Genomic DNA, 16,956 nt, shown 5'->3' with positions numbered 1-16,956 from the left:
GAGGAGCAGAGGAAGGCCGCCCGGGAGCGGAGAGAGAATGGCACAGAATGGAAACCACTGCTCTTCCGGCATGATGCCACGACTAACGAATGGCGCTACAAATACGAGGAGTGAGTGGTGGGGTTGGGGGTTATGAACAGACTGCGCTTGAGTCCCCATGGATACAAGCAAGATTACAGACCTGTAATTCGGGTCCTGCCATTCCCCAGACTATGCCCTGAGCTTGCTCTTTCTGAGCTCCATGTCATTATTAGAATACATATTCCTGATACTAATAGGGAATAGCTGGAAATGAGGTCTTGGCAATGGAAAATCTGGTATGCCATTGGTGCAAATCCCTATTGCTGCAATCAAACGTGGAATCATTTAGGAGAGATTTTCTGTGTTGTGTGAGCAGAGTTTACAACTGTTTTCTCCCCTGGCAAGAAGGGTGAAGCCCCTGGAGACTGAACCCCCCTCATTTATCGCTAGGAACTGTGAATGTAGAGGGAAGTATCTGTTACTCCTCACATTGCATCTGCCGAAACTGTTGTTAGTGCCAGGAGTGAATGCCTGCCCTGATGCATGTGGAATTGGTGCATTGTTCTTAACGCACCGGGGGGATTCTTGCTTTTCTGACGTTTTTTCCTTTGTTTTCAACAGTTTAAGACCTTGGGATCCTTTGAACGACATTGCCCAATTTGAGAAGAATGGGATACTTCAGACCATGGAAAGACACTTATCCACAAGGATGTCAAACCACAAAACAACATGCATAAACAATCAAATTACAAGGCACAAGGTAAAAAGCCTGGTTTAGGGAATATAATGTTCTTTAAGACTGTTAAGATACACGGCCCTTTTCTGCAGCATTTTCATGTAAGCACAGCATAGGCTGAAAGGTTTGGGTTCAGTAAATATAGCTTACGACTCTATACCTGCAATATTATACCATCATTAACTCCAAATAATTACAATTCTTGGTTGACATATTGTGTCCATTTTGGTATTTTTCTCCCACACAGTATTAGTGACAGTGACTGTTATACTGGGTTTTGCACATGACTGAGCTGAACTTTACTGTTCTGTGTTTCTAAAGCAGAAAACTTCCCATAGTGAGGGTGTGAGCAAGGTTTTGGAGTACACAACTGAGATCCTGCAACTTCAGTTTTGGTCTTTGCCTCTTAGACAAGACAAGAAACCTCTCTCCATCCTCTCCCTTAAACAGGGATGATACTTTCTCATTTAATTGCATTCATCTTTGGAGTAATATATGTCATTCATAAAATGCTTTGTAAATGTAGAACTGCTGAACTAGCTTGATGTAATTCATATTACATGGAGGAACCTAACCCTAACCGTAATCCATCTTATTATTATGAACATAGACTTTTCTTTTATAATACCCCAAATCTGAACGTCTCTGAAACAATCGGAAAATTGAGGTTCGTAGCTGCTTCTCAGACCCTCTAGTGAGACACGTTTGGATCAATGTGTTGGGTTTACCCAGTCAGGAGGTATGGAGAAACTTTCCAAAGTGCATCAAGAAATTAGGTATAAAAGTTCCGTGATGTTTAAATTGTTCAGGCACCTTCTGAAAAATCTTCCCCAGGAAATTTTATCCTAAATTTTTCTTTTTTTTACCCTTTCCCTTACGTATCTCATTGGCAGGTACACAACTTAGCAAAAGAACTATAAAATTCATCATTAGTATGTGCCAGTTAAAGCTACAACAAGAATAATTTGGATGAGTGTCTTAAGGGTATTATCATTTGAGGAAATGCTTCTGTATGGGGCATGTGTGTAATATCCTTAACTAGCTGCCAGGAGTTCAACTACTAGGAGTTGCTGAGAAAGCAATCAAACCTCACAATCTCACAGATATTCCCCAGCACCCCGAATTATTTTGTTTAAAGCCAAACACGATAGTCTTCAGTTTGGCAGTGACCGAGTCTTTTAATCCCTGTTTTATCCAGAGGTCTGCCAAAGACTGCAGGCGCCGCAAAACCAGTGATCAGCCATCCAACCACAGCCAGAATACAGAGAGCAGCTGTTCAACGCCAGAGTCGGTGCAGGAGCTCTCAGATGACGATGGCAAGTATTTGGGTATCACTGGGTCAGGCTTTAATGTTCTTCCCTTGGTACCGTATTCCTTGAGCCAGCCCTGGGATATTTCCTGGCCCAGTTAATACCGTGGGCCCATAGCCCACAGACAAACACAGAGAATGTTCTGGTCTTCTGTTCTCTGTCCATACTACTTCTCTTTCTGCCTTACACTATCCGTGCCAACAAGGGCTTCTTAATTCCTGGCGCAAACATGTTGGAAAAATACACTGACATTCTAGTCAACAGATAGAGAACAGGCTTTGTTTCTCTTTCTCGTTTCACAGCCTTTGTTGCAGGTGACCTTGAATGTTTCAGAGATGGGGGCAGGTGTGAGCACTCCATTCCCCTCCCCTCAGCTGGGGAGCATGTTGCAATAATTGTTTCCTGAGAGCTGAGAAGGGGCCCCAGGCCAGTTCTGTTCACCTGGGTCTTCAGGGTGAAAGATTCTGTCCCCTGTCTCCTTCTCCCCATGTTTCCTCATGAGAATGTTCCCCCTGGCTCTGACAATTTGATCACAGCCAGCCACTTGCTGAGTGAACCTGGTTTGTGATTCAGCACCACCACCAGAGATGGTGATGCAAAACATAATGTCCTTCAATACTTTGCTGCAGGGTTTGGAAGCCTGTGCGTTCAGTGCGGGAAAGAAATGAATCACCTGAAGGAAATTCATTCAGCTGTCTTATCCCTACAGAGAGCCCAACAGGACATACACAGGTAACCATTTTCTCTCATCAAATCAGTGATCTTAATGGGCTAAAAATAACCTGTGGCATTTATGTCCTCCACTGCAACCATCAGAGCATCCTCACCAGCTGCAGGGGTGCAGTTAATAACTGTTTCAATAGGTAACCTATTAACACACAGGAAAGGCAAAGCCACCCCCTGCTTGAAACACTGAAGAAATCTCTTCCTCTTAAGACACTCTTTATGGGGCAAAAAGCATCACCTCAGCATGTTAAGCATCTCTTGGCACTCCCAACTGCAAAACAGCTGCAGAAGTTGGGAGGGGCTGGGTCAGGTCCTGGCTATAAATAAGTCTCTGCCAGGCAAGAAGGGGGGGGTGTTGGGTGTCTCTTCTCATCAAGTATGTTATGAATTTGCCCAGTTTGCTTTAGAGATGCAGGTGTGTGGTCTGAAAACTGGGCTTCATGGGTGAAAAGCACTAAATTCCCGCTTTTAGTATAAAATGCTAATTGCTGTCTGAGGTAAGCAGTGAGCACACCTGTTTAACCTACTGCTGGCAAAGGGCTTTGCCCCACAGACTCCTGTGGGGAGGGCAGGGGAGGTATTAACTGCTACATCTGCTCCAGGGAGCCCTGCTGATTCTCCTCTGCATGAGGAGTATTACCCAGCTGTCTTGAGGCTTCAGGGGGGTGGGATCTCACATGAGGCCTACTGTTTCTGGATGCCGGAGCCATTGGTGATACGGCTTTAGTTTTTCTCTGTTGCTCTTGGGGGTGTCCAGGGCAAGTGCATGTACTTGGGAAGGTTAGGATGTAGGTTTGTGAGTGGGTGCTGGATGAAGAGGTTTCTTGGGGTTTACGATCTTACACCTTCTCGTGCCAACCAGCATGCTCTGCCACATCCAGCAGCAGCCAGAAGTAATTATCTTTCTGTTAAAAAGAAGTGGGGGGTAAAGTCTGCGAGGCACGGCGCTGTATCTCTGAGGGTGTTTCTGAAGTCCAAGTGTGAAAGCTCCAGGTACGCGTACATGTGTGAATGCACACCTCCCTCCAACACACAAATAAACATACTGCTTTCTTTTCCAGAAACCTCAGTGCTCTGAACAAAAAGTCCTTCCACAGGAAGGTCTCTTCTGAAAGCTTCCTCCTGGACTCTCGCTGTTGGTTTCTCCTCTGCATCTTTCTTACGTGTCAACTATTCATTAATTATGTCTTCAAATAAAACCACTACGTTTGGCAGCAATAATGATTACTGGCTGCAGGAGAGGGGCCACTCACGCAAGGAGCCCAGCGAGGCACCAAAGCACTTTAGAACCAACGCAGCAGAGGTGTGGAAGAAAGTTGAAAAACGAGGTTAAAAAAGGACCTGAGAACCTGCAAAACTTTGTTCCTGCAGATTATGTCATTTTTGCCTTTTACATGTACATCTTCAAGGACCTCTTAACCTGTACGGGCCTTAATGCTGAAGCCAAATGTAGCTTTAATTGTGCAATTTGTTTTCTATGTCTTGTCATATTCTGATGCAATTAATAATTACCCAGCAGTATTGGTACCCCTAAAATGGTAAACCCCCCTGTGTTTTGGAAAAGTCATGCTGGGCTGGGTCACAGCTCTACGAATGAGGTAGTGCAGCTGGGAGGCTGTAAAGAACTGATGTCCACGGACCCTGTCCGGCTGCCTTTAATTATGGGAGGGAGCACACTTGGTCCAAAAAATCCACCCCCAGGATATTAAGTCATGATCTGTTTTGTCAGCACACACAGAATGGGACCTCAGGATGTGTTTTATTTTCCATTTGACAGGAACTGTAAATATGCACAATTTCCGAGAGCTTTCTCCTTTAGGAAATGGGAAGTATTCAGCGAAAGCTCCTCGTTTGGTTACAGAGCTGACTGGTGTCCTGGGCCGGGCCCATCGAGTGTAATGTCAAACATGCCTATTCGTAAAACCTGGTCACTTACTATTATTGTTATTATTTGCTATATGGCTGTTTTATATCACACACTAGCATTGTAGAGAGGAATCCACTGCCCCAGGATAGGTGAGAAGGACAGGAGAGATATAGGTGTACATGTGTTCGGTTGTAGGCACATTTATTGTCAAAGGTCAGGAAGGAGGAAGGGTTTTGCCACTGCATTGTTCGACTCTGTTAATAGTCTTCCTATTTTACACCATTTTTTAAAGATTTGCAATATTTTCTGTAGACTGCGGACAATACTAAGCCTTTCTTTTCTGGCCTGAAGTAGTTCCAAGTGGTAAGTACTGCTATATATACAGCCTTAAAATACTTAGTGGTGGTGCCAGTCTGGGCTATCTTTCAATGTAAATGTTTCCAAATTTTTAAGTACATTCCTCGTCATATTCCCCAGTTTGGGGAAACTTGTTTGTGCTTGATATGTTGAAATAAAACAACACACAACTTTCAGTGGCAGTCTATCTGACAAATTATTTGAGTGTTTGAACTCAGTTTTGTGTTTTATAGCATTTTACAAGTAAACAACTCTTAGGCCGTGCTTTTTAGAGGAAAAACTACAGGAGAAGACCTTCAAGAATCTCAGACATAGGCCATAAGTTAGAACAGCAATAGCATTTTGATACCCCTCTGGCTCAAATTCTGTGTGTCTTCTAGTTGTAGCAACTTCCTCAAAATAGAAAGAAAAGTGGTTGTCTTGATTTTCACTGTTGTACATGTCAATGTACAGACTTGTCTTGGACTTATAAAAACCTTTATATTAAGGAGGTAACTTGATGATAGAGAATAGATGGTTCCACAGAGAGAACCACAACTCTCTGACATGGACAGGATAAGAGATGGCATCTGGAAGCTGACATTCAAGAAATAGATCACAAATAATAAAGGGTGAGAGTGACTTTGTTGTTAGCAAAAGTCTCCAGAAAACCAAACAATTCTTCATCCTTGAGGAATCATCCTTGAAAATGTCAGCATTACTGATCCAGATTGGGTGCCTTTTTGAAGGAGGACATCCTAGTCACTCCTTTCTGAGGAAGTCTCACCCGTGCCACATGCGGTGTAAACCTTGGTGAGAGGGGGTCCCCCTGGCCTCTGCCTGTGAAAGAATGTCCAGCTGCTAATAGTACCTGCCTGGCAATGCAAAGTCCTGTACGCACCTTGAAAGCATTTGCTCCTAATGCTGTGCAAACACGCCTGCTAATTTCCAGTCTAAATCTCCCTTTGAATCCTTCAGCAAGTCAGCACATCTCTAGCCTGTCAGCACAGCTGTCCTCGTTGCACACATTCCCCTGTGGGACCACATATCTGAGTTACTGATAGGGGCCTCTCCTCTTCTGTAGGGATATTTACATCTTTTGGGTACAAATGTATTCTGGGTTTGAGAAATAGTTACTAAAAAAAGTGAAAAATAAAAAAATCCCTAAACCCACCTGAGCCAAAGAGCAGCAGCGCTCAACAGGAAGCCTTCAGTAGGTGTACAGCAAATGCTTGAAATTCTTTGGATTGTTTCCATTTTACCAAACTACGCACCCACAGGGATTTCACTGGGACTTGTTACTGCAGCTAAATAAAACAAACATTGTTACCACGAGAGGAGCAGTTCAATGAAAGAAACTATTAACCTACATAAACTATGCATCACCAGAGGAGGAGTTTCCAACATTTACTGCTGCTGCCCCAGGGGATTAAAAATAATCCAAAAAGGAACAATCTATAAATCCTTGTGCCATTAATTTAAATCCTATTTCCACATCTGGAGGTGAATGTTCCTACATGCCAGTTATGTGCACACAGAGGGAGAAAGGTGTTTTTGAGGAAAATCATGGCCGGAAATGTTCTTTCTCTAGGAGGAATAACTGCTGTTGAAACAATTGAGAATCCTTTTAGGGCTTTAGAAAACCCGGGTATGCACCACGTTTGCACATTTTTGGAAAAATTCTCTTTCCATCTTTTGCCCCTCCTTTTCGTGATCAGCGAGTAGCCCTTCCGCAACACCTGAGCTTTGGGTGGAGACACACGAATCGGCCCATTTCCTAATATGGCTTCCTCCTGCTCCTAATAGGTGCAAAGCATGGTAGCAGGGAATGTCCTAACTCACGACGTGGTTCGCCTGACTCCAGTGGGTGGGCAGTGTGCTGTCGGAGCACACGCTCTCCGGTTGTCCCGCTTCTCCTCTGCGAGGGCTCTGAAGCCCCGGAGCGGCGGGGGCGGAGGTGGCCCGCCCCCGGGGGCGGATAAAGCGGTGGCACCGCCCCGGGACACGCTGAGAGGAGCGGAGCGCGCAGCGGTGCCGAGGCGGGCGCTGCTATGGGAGCCGGAGCGGTGCCGGGGCTGCTGCTGGTGGGTGCTGGGGGAACCTTGCGGGTTTTTCTGTCCTCCTTTTCCTCAAGAGACTTTAGTAACGTCACTTAACTTTTTTTGTTGTTGTTCGTGTTGCCTGAAGTTTTGGGAATCCTGAGTTAATACAGCTCTCCTAAACCTAAAACGATAAGGAAGCGCAGCTGTCGTGGGGGTAAACCCAGCCCTTCCTTCTCTCCTCGGAAAAAAAGAAAATTACGAGTCGGGTGTGAGCTCTTTAATAGTGCTCGTGTTATCTAATTGTGAAATTGGTGGTTTTCTCAACTACGCGATTATGGGGAAAACTTTTGGTGCCTCGGGGAAGAGAATTGAATGAGCGGAGCTGCGGGAGCCGGGGGGTGGGGACTGTCGGTTTCGGTTTAGAAATTGGCCACCGCTGGCAACGGGGTCCGCGGCCGTCCCTTCCCCTCCTCCTGCTTCTGTTTTAGGACTTTCTCTCTCGCGCGTGTGTTCTAAGTGAGGGCTGTACCTCGGTGGCCCGAAACCCGCGGCGTCTGGGCTTCCCTCTCGTCTCCTTGCGAAGCGCCCGGCCTGCCGGTGCTGGGAGGCTGGGCAGCTGATCCCCGCTCCGCTGGAGGCTTGTCGAGGGATGTGCGTCCCGCGGGTTTCTTTAAAAAAAAAAAAAAAATCTAATGCTTCTGTGGCTACAGTAAGTTATTTTTGTTAATGACTCAACTACTTGCCTTCTGATGAAGATTACAGAGCCAGCGAGAAATGTTGGATGAGGTTTCTGGGGCGTTCCCTCCGTTTTGCTGGAGGAAGACTAACACTGCCCCTCCTGAATTAAAAAGACGGGAGGAGGGAGAAAGGAATCCCTTGCACAAGGCAGAAACCTCGGCCTCTGAAGTTCAATTGCAGTGAATTAGTAAAAAGAAAACAGAAGTTTAAAATGGAGGTGGGGATCTGGGGCAATAGTTGCCGAAAACCCGCCAGCCGCTGCACAGTGCTGCTCTAACCCCAGCTTTGTGATTGTAATTAGCGCTGTGAACGGCACACTTACAGAAATTAGCTTGGGTTTCCTTTGTGGCTTCCCATGAAGTTCTGAGTGTGTTTTCAAGTCTTTACAGGAACATCTCCCCGAGATGGTTATCGTGTCCTGGGAGGCTGAATCACTCAAACACCTGCTTGTCTCTGCTGTAGGTTACACTACTGATAATGCCTGGAACAGGAGCACAGGACTGCGGGGAGGGAGAATACTTACATGAAGGTCACTGCTGTGTATCTTGTCCAGCAGGTAAGACTTCAGGCCGTTATAGTTGATAACGGCCTTTTTTTTTTTTTTTTTCCCCTGTGGAGATGACTGCGTCAGTACTGGTTTTTACACTGCATCCAGTGAAAGTGTAAGCCAAGCTGGAGCTGCGGTGACTTCTTGGTGCTGCTAAGGCATTCCATTTTGAAGCGAGAGCCCCTTGCGCAATATGTGATGACTGGGAGAGGTGCCTTGGCAGCAAGCCAGGAAACCTCTGCCCACTGTTGAGTATGAAATGTTTTTTAGAAAAAAAACCCCAAACTTTAGCACAAAGACCGGGGCTAGGGGAATTCTGACATTTCTGTATCTGTAGGTAAAACTTTGGTTTGCCTTTGCTCTCCCCTCCTTGCTCAATGTGTGCAGAGTTAACAAGTTTTGTGCCAAGAAGCACCCTGCCCTTAGATTGTATCGGAGGGCTCTTTGGTGTATTTAGAGATAATTCAGAGCAATTGTTATGAACGATTCTCACTGTGCTTGCCATGCCCCTTCGGAGGAGATGGCATTGGCCCCATAGGTGACTCTGAGCTGCCACATTGAGTCATCCTTGTCCTCGGTGTGTCCTGGCTGGGTGCCTTGTTTGCCACCGTTCCCTGTCTGAGCAGCAAGCTGCGAACGTGCCTGCTGCGTCACTCAGTTCACGTGGTGCACTGCTCGCTTGCGAGGAGGTGTTGACCTTTTACCAAAAATGGCTTTGTGCTGTAACATCCTGTTAAATGATCCCTTGAGACTGCTGCTGCTTCTCCTCTTCCCCAGGTACTTATGTTGCTCAGCACTGCAGTGCTCCGCACTTGAGAGGAAGATGTGTCCCTTGCACTGAAGGAGAGGGTTATACCGCCCATGAGAACGGCTTGGAAGAATGCTTGTCATGCAGACAGTGCAAAGATGGTACCAAGCACAGTTTTGACGAAACCTTAACCCTTCTCCCCCTTCTTTAATGTGGAAAGCCCGGTGCTGTGGTTTTTCGTATTTCCAGTCATTGACTATATTGAATTGGCACATAAATGGCCTTTATGGCCCGAGTATAATTTTTGCACAGTTGTAGAGTCACAACTTTTATATTTACTTTTTAACTTATATTTTATTTTTAGATCAGATAACTTTGAGACCCTGTACTCTGACGCGTGATACTGAATGCCAATGCAAACAAGGGTATTTCTGCCCTGCTGAGGGCTGTGAAATATGTCAGAGATGCAGTACAATGTAAGTTTGATAATGAATATAAGTGACTGTTTTCCTTTGAGGGAATGTTAGAGCTGTGGCCCAATCTGTGCCAATACCTAACACGACAGGCTGTAATAATTGCCCTGGAGCCAAATGGCATTATTCATGCATTTAAATTTTAGGTGTCAAAAATATGAGAGACTGAGACCTAGAAAGATACGGATTTTGGTATTGTTGTGCTTGTCGCTTATGGCTGTAAGCTTACACTTTTCACGTCTTCAGATTAGTACTTCTCCACGTACACACTTGAATGAGCTTTGTAGCAGCCAGTCCAAAATTTTGGGAGGTGGAATGACCTGTTGAAGGAAACTAACTGCGCATGAATAATGCATCTACTCTGTAGGGGTTCTTTCCTGTTACTTAAAGGCTAACATACATGAGCTTTACCTGCTTTGCTTCTATTTAATCTTGTAGTCTTATTTTGGGGTGTTTAAAGGTGCACTTTAACAAAGTTTTATGCATGTTCTGTTCGTGTCTCTAAGCTCTGCCTGAAAAAAATCAGGCCTGGGCAAAACTGCATATTGCTCTGGAAATGTTGATACATCCCTGTGTTGTTGCCATCCACTTCAGGTGTCCGGAAGGGAAAGAAATTGTGCAGCATTGCAATGCTACTACGGACCTGGGATGTGGCTTACCTGATCAAGGTCTGGTACACAAATACCACTCAGCTTGGTCTGTTGGGTCTGTGGTTTCAGGCTAATAACATCAGAGTAGTCTGTAAAACAGTGGTTTGAACTACTGTAACACAATCAAGAGCTGCTATATTTTGGTCTGGGAATTGCTTGCTAGAGACAAGTTCTCAAAGGGTTTGGAGTGACAAACCATCGTAAATTTCAGACTGTGACAAGTTTACACGTGTTGCCAGGGTTTTCAAAGTTGCAACAGTGACACTGTTGAAAGTTATAAATAATACAAAGATTTCTTTCATGTTTTCTGTGTCTGAAGAGCTGTATATAGAGCAGCTTTCTCTTCTGCTGGTAGATAGCTTCTGCCAGGCCTAGAGAAAGAAGGAACTGATGCTACCAAAGGCTACAGCACCTGAAGCTTGCTGTCATCTTTGCATGCTTGTTTCCCCCTCTTCTTAAATGTCTCTTCAGAAAGCCTTGTAGAAGTTGTATTGCAGCTATGTACAGAATCCTCTGCTGCCTTTGGGATAAGGATGTGCAGTGCAAACAAGTACTTGCACTTTCAGGTCAGGTGATAGTCCCAGTGCCTTTTCCAGGGCAAGCTAGCTGGGTCACTGTACTAGCACTGAGCTTAGGTTGTTCTCTAGGACAGCGGGGAAGACTTGCACTTCAGAATATCTTGTTTGCAGGCCGCTTCAGTACTAATTCTATTCCTTTTCCCTCTGCAGGAAGCACAGCTTTTGTTTGGATTAGTGTGATTATTTTGGTGGTTCTTGCTGGTTTGTTGCTGTTCTTTATAATTAGAAAGCTGAAGAGTAATAAAGGTAACTGCTTGATTATAATCTGTAAACTTTCCAGAACTAGGCAAAGCATGCACTAAGGCTATCCCTGGTTTTTGTTTTACCTTGTCAGGGAACCTGTTTAAGCTCTAGCTCACTTAGTATGTGAGCAATTAAGTAACTCCTGTATAACAGAGACTAGTTTTGTTCAGTAAACAAAATGCATAAACTTTAACTGTGAGCTTTCTTACTTTGCTGACAGATGCTTTTGCTTCAAAGCAAGGTTAGCGTAAGGTCCATTTAAGGACTTTTCCTATCTACTTGCATCGTATTTGCAGAGTGAGGAAAAATCTGTGTGTGAGCTCAAACATATGGGGCAAAAAGTAGCAACTAATTAGATCATTAGCTACTTTCATTCACTATGTGTGGCTGTGGAGATTTTTCTACAAATTGTTGCCCTTTCATCATTTGAGACTCTTAACATTAATGTTAGGCTGGTAAGTCCTGTGTGAATTAATTTTATTTTCTTTAGTGGAAATTGACATGCTTTCCTGAGAAACTTTTCTTTCCACTACTGCATATTAAAGTGTTTTTGCAACTAGCTTAGTTAGGATAATGTTGAAAATTATTCTGAATTTTGAATGTTAACTTTGTTCAAATCATGTCTTACTGATTATATTGCAGTAAAGACAATTTCTGCCTTCTATTTTTGTATTGCAAAATTTGCAATTTGCTCACAAAAATGCTAAGAAGCCTAAGCTGGTGGTGGGGAGGTTGAAAGAGCGGCTTAAAAGCCAAACTACATCTTGTGGTCTGTACTCCCAAGTACTTGAGTCCAAGTGGGACTCCTCAGCCCCTGTATGAAGGCACAATGGTGCTGTTGGTGGAAGCTAAGGGGTAGTACTCATGAAATGTATGACAGGTTAAGGAAACTAAATGGCTTGTATTAGAGCTTTGGTTTGTGTTAAGAATGTGTCTACTGCATATAAATCTTGTGTGAAATGTTTAAGTTGCTGCAATTTCTAAAAGTTTCTCTGACATTTATCTTGTTTTCCAGCTGCTTCAGCTGATAAAGATGCAGAGAAAGGTCTGGTAAGTATATGGTGGATCAAGTGTTTCATCTCGGTTTTCTGCAGCTTAATTGTGCACTGCCTAATTGTACCTGATACACAGCTCTCAATTTTTGTCTCACTGTAGACCTCTGGTAGGCTGCGTTCCTGTGATGCAACAAGTTGTGATTTGTACAGGGCCAGATGTTAGCAAGGGCCTGATGCATTCTTTAGTTGCATGTGTCCTCTGCAGTTGGCTTTTCCAGCACTTCCCTTGGAAACATTCCAGAGCCTGTGGCTAGAATGTTTTGAAAGTGGGGAAAAAAAATTAGGCTGAGTGCAAGCTTTCACTTCAGACTGTCTCCAAGTGATGCCTTGATGCAATTAGTTCTTTGCTGCTTCATGCGTGTATTCCCCAGGCAACATCAGCTATCACTTCCCTGCATCGTGGTGTTCTGGCTTTCCTTGCATTTTGAGTACAACACTATTTGTTCATAAGACTTGCTCCTCTTGATCCAGTAAAGTGACTGAGTCTTCCTGCCGTTGCGCTTGTGTCACAAGCTACAGACCAGGACCTGGCAGTCTAACTTCCTGGCCCTAGATAGTCCTGTATGACAAGGGGTTCAGGGCTCAGGGCATACCAGTTCAGAAGTAAATCCTTGAAAATGATTTACCAAGCTAAGACTGGCTGCTGGCATGTGTTCCGCTTTAAAGCTATGTTCACCCTGGCCTCCTGTAGTCAAACACTATCTCAAACCTTACTGTTTCAGTCTAAAAATATTATTGCTAATATAGCATTTTGCAAGACAAATACAAGACTAGCTTGTATGTAGCTAGCATACCTTTAGCTTCTCTAGCTAACAGCAAAGCAAAAATGAGCTCAGTCTTCACTAGTATAGTTAATGATGTGTAATGCCAAGCTGTAAAACAAATGTTTGTCTTGAGTATGTAAGAAAAGCATCAAGATGGCTCTCATAGCACATGTACAGCACCTTCTCCCTGCTGCCTTTCTTGACCTCCATCCAATGCCTACACTACTCACTGGGTGCTTTAGCTCTTGTCTAATCTTACTAGTTAGACATTTCAAGTAATTAAATGCATCTTAATTATGTCACAAATACTTGAAGACTGAAGAAACAGAATTGAAAGGTCTCTGTTTAAAAACATCACTTTAAACTCTTCTCTTTTTCAAGGTCCATAAGTGGCTCAAATATGTGAATCATCCATGGGTTTTTGTTGGGTTGTGTCTCCCCCCACGCCCTGGCCAGATACGCAGCGCTTCGTGCATTCGTAGAAGCTGATGAAGAAATGTGACACAAAATCTGGTCAAAATGCTGTAGCATAGGAATAGGCAAATAGAACATCTCCTTATTTTGAATAAAATGCTAGTAGAATAATGCAAGCTCTGATGTAAGAGCTGTCACAGACTTGAGTTGCAATGTCTGCACGCTTGGAGTGTTCATGCTACTGGAACAAAAAACTTGTTTGCTAAGGAGAGTTACACTGATGCAGTCCTGAGACTGGGCATGTTAGCATCAACACACTCTACTTTCTAAAGTATCGGGGAACTTATACTGGTGTAAAAAAAAAAAAAAAAAATACTGCTGATGCTTTATTTCATTCCAAAATAGAGCTATGTCAGTCATGCTGTGTACCTTCCATTGCTCAGTTACCTATTTAAGAACTATTCTGTATAAATAGAATCAACTTGTTTAACCTGTTTGCACCCTTAAACTGGATTCAACGGGGATGATGTAATGTACAACTACATGTGTGATGTGTGGGGTGGTTCCCCTCGCATCCCTGCTTACGCATGTTGGTCACATGGTGATGTCACACCTGGGTCACTGACCTTGTGCAAACAGAAATCACACTGGCTTACGCTCATGGGGGAGCTGTACACAGTCTTATTGGAAAAACAGTCACTCCTCACCCTCATTTCCCACCTTAAAAAAAAAAAAAAAATTACTGAAGTTTTCCAGTTTTAGCACTAGCTGATATGCTAGATAGATGCTGGTCTGCTTTCTACTTTTACTGCTCTTGATGAGTTGGAGCTATACTCCCTGGCACATACTTGTTTAATGTATTGACAAAGCAAAAAATGACACAGCCCTCCTCACTCACTTTCCTCTTTGTGCCCTTGCAAAAGCGATGCAATGTGCACTGGTGCTTAATGGCTTCTTTCAACTGATTCTAGTTTGTGAATATGCCAGAAAAACTAATCCAGCCAAAAAAGCCCAAGCTAGTGCACTTACATGGAGTTGATGTGCAATTACCAGCTCTGTGAAAGCTCTGAGCATCAGCCTTGATGCAACAATAGGTTTGAGGCCTCTGTTGCTGTTAAGCCAGCTCAGGTGCAGCAAGGCAATTTAATTTCCTCCTGCCTCAGGACAGGTGCATACCTTCCATACCTAGAGAGGAGCAAGCAGTAGTACTTGCCAGTGAAAACATTAGGAAAAGTTTCCTGCATTTGTTGTGGAGGTAGCCTGTGAGCCTTACCCTGTGCAGTGGGAGCAGAACAGACAGCAAAGCAGAGAGTTTAGGCTCCGAAACCATTTAAAGTCTGTCTATAAAGGCTGTAGCTGTGCATGTTTGTAACTTGGCCAAATTAGTAGCTCTCCTATTATTTCTCTGATATCTGGTGACTTCAAGTATTCTGTTTTCTTCCTCCAGACTGTCCTTGAAGGCCTACCTGTGAAACATCTTAAAATGTGTTTTTATTCTCTACAGGAGTCTGAGGGCAGTACTGAAAGCCTCATTTTACCAGAAGTGGAGACACCTGCAAATAATACAGCCAACCCAGAGGATAAGAACTCTGGTGAGAGCCCAGAAGGCCAAGTGCAAACCCACCTTAACTTGGAAGTTAAAAAGCCATCACCAGAGGAAAACAGAATTGCGCTTTCTGAGCGGGGCACCATCCTGCCTAGGGGCTGGAGGCGCCAAATGGAAAGGTACTGCAGGAGGATCACTGAGTCTTCACTAGCAGCAAAAACTGGGCAGAATCTTGCTTTTCATCAGAATGCCCCCTCTAATGTACCAAGCAGTAGGATACCAACAAATCGTACGGTAAGCATATGTGTGTGAAACTATTACATGATACACGTGTAATTTCAGTGGAGTTCTTAACTATTGCTTGAATGATAGATGCTGTTTTCAGGCAGAATGATAGGGAAGACGAAGCCTTGCCTTAGAGATGTAACAGAAAGTATAGGAAGTGATATCTTGGAAAGCAAACTTCAGTCCCTCCTTTAATCTGCTCTGCCTCTCTCACCTCCCTGTTCAATATTTACACAGAAGCTATTCTTTTGCAATAGCAGCATGCATTGCCTTATTGCTTCACTTCAGAGCTAGTAGCATGACTGTTTCAGCATGCGATTTTCTATACTCAATACTTTCAGCTGTGCTGTGAAATCTGTCCCCTTCCCCCTCATTGGTGTGTGTGCTGTGGAAGCAAGTAGCTCAGGAATAATCATGAGTGAAGTGCTCTAATCTGTTGGAGTAATGATCCCACATTGTATTACAGGTACGAAACCCAAAGTATCGAATAATTGTTAAAGATCTTTCTCAAAAAGGTATGTATTCCATAAATTGGCAAGACTTGGAATTTGTTTTTCTACCTGTTGACTTTAGTCTATTTAAGGAATAGTGTAGGGATGCTAATGAATATTGCTTAGAGCTATATGGCTTTCAGTTTATTGTAAAATATGCTGAAACAGGATTGAGAGAAGTTGTAATCCCTGTGGTGAATTGTTCTACTTTAAAGCATGGCTTTTCTGCACAGGGGTATAATGCAGTCATGCTTTTAAGAATAAGAATGGTACAAATTTTTTTGCATGTTTTAAACCAATCTGCATTGCAGAAGTGTACTCTGCTTTAATGAGTGAGGTGCAGGTCAGAGCAGGAGCTCTTTCTGTCAAATGTCTGCTCACACGGAAGACCACATTGCGTCTCCATGCACCTGCCAGTACCCAGCAAGTTGATGTGCTGGATGACCAAGCGACGGGTTTTGCTCATGCTGTTCTTGGTGTGGCAAACCTATACCAGTGGCATAGTGAAGTGGTTAAAGTCTACTGTTGCATAGCTATACTAAGCTTAAGTGAAGGCATGCAGGTGAATGAAACTTTCCTCAAAACCACCTTTACTGAATAGTTTCTCATCTTAAGAGACTACTTTTGAGATACGTAGACTGGTACCTTTAGCTTCTTCTAAGATCACTGAGTAGGAAACCTATTTAGATGCCAAACCTGGCCTTGCTGCTGCTGTTTGGTCTGTGGATATATTGGCTGAAAATCAATGAGAAAACATGTATGTTAGCTATATTTTGGAACCTAAGCTGATGTGTGTTGTGTGTTTGTTCTTTCAGAACTGAGAGATAGCTTTTTTGCCTTCATAAAGGAAGTGCCCCTGAAAAAATGGAAGCGGCTTATGAGAACTCATCTGCAGGAAAATGATATTGATAAAATTATTTGTGACTTTCCTAACGATACAGAAGAGCAATCTTATCAGATGCTTCTTACCTGGAAAAACTCACTGGGAGAGAAACAATCGATTATTAAGTTACTGGATGAGTTAAGGTATCTAGATAACAAGGCTTATGATAACATATTGAACACTTTAAAAAGTAATAGCATTATTAGTAAAGTAGAAGTTACAGATTAATGTTTACGACGAACTTCAAAAATGTTCCTGCATACATATGTATGTCTACAAACTTCCTGTAAATGAGGATGTCGACAAACTGCCCGTAACAATGACGGCATGGACTTGACATCCTCCTCACCTTCATGCGGGGAGCTGGAAGTGATTTAGCACCGTCGGTGTTAACCTGGACTCCGGTTGTGATGTTCACTAAGGTCTTTTGAGTTGTATAATATTAAACTCAGGCGCCGGATGCCAGCTTGAGAGCGAGGAGCTCCAGCTTGTGCTTCCCTTCC

General features: G+C 43.7%; 2 protein-coding genes across 2 annotated transcripts in view; both read left to right on the top strand.

The window, feature by feature from the left end:
• OSBPL5 (oxysterol binding protein-like 5) overlaps positions 1 to 5,187 on the top strand; it is a 63,997-nt gene extending 58,810 nt beyond the window's left edge. The window contains 5 exon segments of the mRNA XM_009891998.1: positions 16 to 110; positions 643 to 781; positions 1,956 to 2,070; positions 2,685 to 2,799; positions 3,855 to 5,187. Coding sequence (XP_009890300.1) covers positions 16 to 110; positions 643 to 781; positions 1,956 to 2,070; positions 2,685 to 2,799; positions 3,855 to 3,990 — 600 coding nt within the window. The 3' untranslated portion in view covers positions 3,991 to 5,187.
• A 1,624-nt stretch (positions 5,188 to 6,811) lies between these two features.
• LOC104292629 lies at positions 6,812 to 16,681 on the top strand. The gene is made up of 9 exons (XM_009892038.1): positions 6,812 to 7,138; positions 8,239 to 8,332; positions 9,101 to 9,232; positions 9,436 to 9,547; positions 10,139 to 10,212; positions 12,031 to 12,065; positions 14,753 to 15,088; positions 15,546 to 15,594; positions 16,386 to 16,681. The coding sequence occupies exons 1-9, from the start codon at positions 6,812 to 6,814 to the stop codon at positions 16,679 to 16,681; spliced, it is 1,455 nt and encodes a 484-aa protein (XP_009890340.1).
• Positions 16,682 to 16,956: the final 275 nt, after the last annotated feature.

Source organism: Charadrius vociferus, unplaced genomic scaffold, assembly GCF_000708025.1.
Source record: "Charadrius vociferus isolate BGI_N301 unplaced genomic scaffold, ASM70802v2 scaffold179, whole genome shotgun sequence".
In the NCBI taxonomy this organism is placed as follows: Eukaryota; Metazoa; Chordata; class Aves; order Charadriiformes; family Charadriidae; genus Charadrius; species Charadrius vociferus.
Note: the sequence above shows the minus strand (reverse complement) of the source record. Positions and strands in the feature narration are given on the sequence as shown.

What these genes read in the sequence shown, in the direction of transcription:
- LOC104292629 (XM_009892038.1), top strand. Translation starts at nt 6,812, where the DNA reads ATGGTAGCAGGGAATGTCCTAACTCACGACGTGGTTCGCCTGACTCCA. An exon ending in ATGTGGCTTACCTGATCAAG is followed by an intron (nt 10,213 to 12,030) that starts GTCTGGTACACA and finishes CTTGTTTTCCAG; the next exon opens with CTGCTTCAGCTGATAAAGAT. An exon ending in GGATACCAACAAATCGTACG is followed by an intron (nt 15,089 to 15,545) that starts GTAAGCATATGT and finishes ATTGTATTACAG; the next exon opens with GTACGAAACCCAAAGTATCG.